This window comes from Felis catus, chromosome A2 (assembly GCF_018350175.1).
Source record: "Felis catus isolate Fca126 chromosome A2, F.catus_Fca126_mat1.0, whole genome shotgun sequence".
Taxonomy (NCBI): Eukaryota; Metazoa; Chordata; class Mammalia; order Carnivora; family Felidae; genus Felis; species Felis catus.
Window position 1 is genome coordinate 10,710,610 of NC_058369.1, and position 4,737 is coordinate 10,715,346.

The window sequence follows — 4,737 nt, forward strand, 5'->3', positions numbered from 1 at the left end:
CCCAGAGCCTGGAGCCTGCTTCGGATTCTGTGTCTCCCTGTCTCTCTGCCCCTTGACAAAGGCCTTGATGAAGCTGGAGAATTGAGTCCCTAAGTCTTCTTTGCCAGTGGAAGCTGTCTACCTACCCCAATGGGTTTGGCCTCCCCATGCCTAGTGATAGGGTCACCCGCCGCCCCAGTGGTAGTGGCCTCCATACCCACAGTGGTGTCACCTCTCCACTTCAGTCTGAGGGGTTAACTCTGCTTTGCCTGAGGAAACGAATGCCTCCCCACCAGGCAGTTGCCACCCAAGACAATGCCAAATCTCCTCATGTCCCACCCTTAACACTCCTCTTTGCTTCTAGATCCATAATTAGACTCATTTGCCGGCAGGCCCCTAAGGATAAGGTGCAGTGTGATCTGTGAGAAAGTGTTCTACACTCCAGAAGAACGACTTGAGTTTTCTAATTTATACAGACAGAAATCCAGGGAACATGTGTGGGAAAGGATAGATTCAGAGTGTGGGCTAATGTGGGAAAGAACATAAAGTTGGAACGGGCTGAATGTATTGATATGGGCTCACTAAGCAGAGATTCTGCGTTTAATGTTGCAGCCTGGGAATTTACAGTTTGTTTGGTGGAACCCGGACCACAGGTAGCCCACAGTGAGTGAGTTGGAAATGCCAGACCTGCCTAGGTTTAATGTAGAGTTGTGGATTTAGAGGCTTGGGGAGATTGGAGTGTTAGAATGGGTTTATCGGGTTAGACCTACTCACCCACGCTGGAAGAGTCCAGAGGACATACCTTGCACAATGACTATGAGAAATGGATTGTGAGGGGAGCCACAATATCCTTGATGAGCTCTGGGATTGCTGTTCTCTGTAGGCTAGATCTTACAGTGGAAACTTCAGCCACCATGTTGGAAAACTTAAATGAAGTGGGAGTAATTGGGTCCTGGGATGGCAGAGGCCAAGTAGCAGCATCAACAACCGAAGGCAAAGTACAAATGATTGCTGTAGTGGACTGGAATAGTCTGACTTACTCCAATGGTTGGTGGTGACTAGTTGACCGTGGTGCTCCTGGAAGAGAAATTAGGTAGAAAGTCTATTAAATTCTTGCTTGATCTGTTTAAGCAGAAAAGTTCAAGGTCAAGTAAACAAAAACTAACCTTAATCAAAAACAGTGAGTCCCAACCTCTTAATAAATTCCCAGAGATGGTTTACAGACCTAGAAATTTTGGAATGAAAGGGGGCCAAGTCCTCTTGAGGAAGGACCCCTGTATACTACCCTAAACTTATTTGATTAATCTTTTTCCTCACCTTCCCAATCAGGACCTTCAGCCTTTTACCAGGGTAATTGTATAGGGTAACTGCTTGAGGTTAAATCTGCATTTCTTTGTCTCTTTTCCACCATTTCATCAGCTACATGGAATCAGAAAATCAAACATGTGTTTCAGAATTTATCCTCCTGGGTGTCTCAGAAGATGTATTACTCCAGCCCCTCCTCTTTGGACTGTTTTTGTCCATGTATCTGGTCACATCCATTGGGAACCTGCTCATCATCGTGGCCGTTATCATGGACTCCCACCTCCACACGCCCATGTACTTCTTTCTCTCCAATCTCTCTTTGGCAGACATCTGTTTCATCTCCACCACCATCCCTAAGATGCTACTGAACATCCAGACACAGAGCAAAGTCATTACCTATGCAGGATGCATCACCCAGTTGTACTTTTTCATGCTTTTTGGAGTTCTGGACAACTTCCTCCTGACTGTGATGGCCTATGACCGGTTTGTGGCCATCTGTCACCCCCTCCACTACACGATCATCATGAACCCCCGCCTCTGTGGGCTCCTGCTTCTGGCATCCTGGATCATGACTGCCCTGCACTCATTGTTACAGAGCTTAATGGTTTTGCGACTCTCTTTTTGTGAAGAGTTGGAAATCCCTCATTTTTTCTGTGAACTTAATCAGCTAATCCATCTTGCTTGTTCTGATACTTTTCTCAATGATTTGGTGATGTATTTTGCTACTGGCCTTGTAGCTATTGTTCCACTCACAGGGATCCTCTTCTCTTACTCTAAGATTGTAACCTCCATTTCCAGAATTTCATCAGCTGGAGGCAAGTACAAAGCATTTTCTACATGTGGGTCTCACCTCTCAGTTGTCTCCTTGTTCTATGGCACAAGCCTTGGGGTGTATCTGAGTTCTGCTGCTGCACAAAACTCCAGGGCCAGTGCCATAGCCTCAGTCATGTACACAGTGGTCACCCCCATGCTGAACCCTTTTATCTATAGTCTAAAAAACAAAGACATAAAGCAAGCCCTTAAAAAGCTCTTCAGCCAAGAAACGTTCTCTACATAAGGGTATTATTTGTATGAAGACAGAGACTTGATCGTGAGTAACAATGCTCAAAACCCCACAGGACCTAAGTCATGATAATGTTATAAACTCACAGAATGGTAATCCGCAGTTTATGTTATCTCAAGGGTTCAGCCTCTTTAATTTTTCATACATGATAAGTAACTGTTTCTTCTGTATTTTATTTAAAACTTTGATCTCTCATATTTTGGGAGGTCAGTGTGGGAAATAGAATCCAGTGCATGAGTGTTCAGCAGCAAATATATGTAATACAGGAGGTTTAGTACTTATAATATTATAGGAAGAGCTAGAGGAATAAATGTGTAATGCTTCCCGTGCCAATGAGAGCAGCTGCCCTCAAAGAAAATTCTGGTCTCAAAGAAAATTTACTTGACACATCAAAGGCTATATACCAATCACTAAAGTTTGTGTGAATCCACTTTAGAAATTGAACACATTGCAGAACAGAAGAAACTGGAGTCACCATTGGGTAAAGTCTACAATAATCCACATTCACTCTCTAAGATCTAATTTTCTTCTGCACCATCTAAAACATGAGTCTGGCACAACAGAAATGACAGCCCTTGACATTCAAGAATTGATAGTGTCATTGATCTTTGGAATTTCCCCAGGGATGCATTGCTATTCTTAACATTTTTATAGGCAAGAACACTATCAGAGGATCTATTTTGCTCCCTCTTAATATAATGTCCCTTTCTCAGATTATAAAAGCACTGTGGGTATTTTGCCAAATTCCATCTATGGCTTTTCCATCTCTTCATGTTAGAAATTAGGTCATAATAACAGGATACAGTTATGGACCTGAAACGCACTTTGTGAAACATAATGAGGTTAATACTTTGTCATCACCTGACCCAGAAGTGACATCACTAATTTGTATGCTATAATGGTAATTTCCTATTTCAGACTCCCTACTTCACAATTTTCTGATAAATTTCCACAGGAAGGAAGGAAGGAAGGGAAAGAAAGAAAGAAATGAATGGTAGAAAAATGCCCAATTACATTATTTGCCAATTTCTATAGTATAAATCTCTCACATGGCTAACTTTAAGCTACCCATGTGACTTTTACCCAACAAAGTGGGATGAGACATGCATGGTCATACCTCATAACCCATTAGGAACCAGCTCCAGCACATAAACATCTTTGTGTAAAGTCAGGAGAAAAATAAAGAGCATTAGTGTGTTGCAGTTCTAATGTTTTTTCAAGGTGAGCTGGTCCCATCATTTGAGGGTCAATGAAAAGTCTCAGGCTTGAGTAATTGCGACTCTTCATTCTGATGACTTAGGCCAACTTTCTTTGTATGAGAACTTGAATTTTTCTTAGTTATACAGATGGATGGGATCTTAGTAAGATGCCCATCACTTTTAATTAAGAAGGCATCAAGATCAATGGCCTATTCCAAAAAGTCCCTATGGTTCAATCAATTTTGATTAACGTTTGATCTTTCTACCCATTACATTAACGATAAATTCTTCACCTCTCACTTTGAGTGACATCTGCTCGGTCTCTGCCAGTTTGGGATGTCATTCTCTCTGTTGAACCTAGGTTGAACGTGTTCCAATGTCAGCACCTCCCATGTTGTGATAACTCCGTCACGCAGAGGACAACCACTACAGAACTCTGCAGAGATGTCGCACACCTCACCAATGTATTTCTCAATCTCTTGTTGATACTATGGCCTCTGACTGCTTTCTTAAGACATTCTTGGGAGTTTAGATGTTGAATCACTGGAGATAAATCTACACAGCACTGCTTTGGTCTCATCCCATAAGTTTATGTATGTTGTGATTTATCTGAAGATCGTTTCTAATTTCCCCTATGATTTCTTCTTAGTCAATTGATTGTGCTCTGCAATTTTCACATAGTTGTGGATTTTCCAGTTTTCCTCCTTATATTGATTTCTAGTTTCATTCCCTGTGGTTGGAGAAGATACTTAGAGTAATTTCAACTTAAAAATGTACTGAGAATTGTGTTTTCTGTCCTTTTTTGGTGTCAATTTGATTTTTGTATACTGACACACTTTGACTCCCTTCTCATTTCTTTTGGCCTGTAGTTTATAGATATTTTAGTTGTAGTTACCATGGGGATTACATGTAACATCCTAAGCTTGTAACAATATCATTTGAAGTGATATCAACTTGACTTCAACCATATATAAAACTCTACTCCTACACAGCTCTACCCATCATTTTATCATTATCAAAATTCACGTAATTATTAAAAAATTTTAAAGTAGGAGTATTTTTATTTTTATTTATTTTTAATTATTTTATTTTATTTATTTGTTAAATTTATCTGAGGGAAAGTGAGAGAGCGAGCGAGATAGCATGTGAGCAGGGAAGAGGATCAAAGGGAGAGAAAGAGAGAATTTACTA

General features: G+C 40.8%; 1 protein-coding gene across 1 annotated transcript; it reads left to right on the forward strand.

Annotated features, from left to right (window-relative positions):
- Positions 1-4,532, forward strand: LOC101080874 (olfactory receptor 7A17-like). The gene has a single exon (XM_045047259.1). It carries the CDS (start codon positions 1,403-1,405, stop codon positions 2,339-2,341), a length of 939 nt encoding a protein of 312 aa, XP_044903194.1. The 5' UTR covers positions 1-1,402; the 3' UTR covers positions 2,342-4,532.
- Positions 4,533-4,737: the final 205 nt, after the last annotated feature.

Bases quoted from the DNA above. Each gene is read 5' to 3' on its own strand.
- LOC101080874 (XM_045047259.1), top strand. From the start codon at position 1,403: ATGGAATCAGAAAATCAAACATGTGTTTCAGAATTTATCCTCCTGGGT.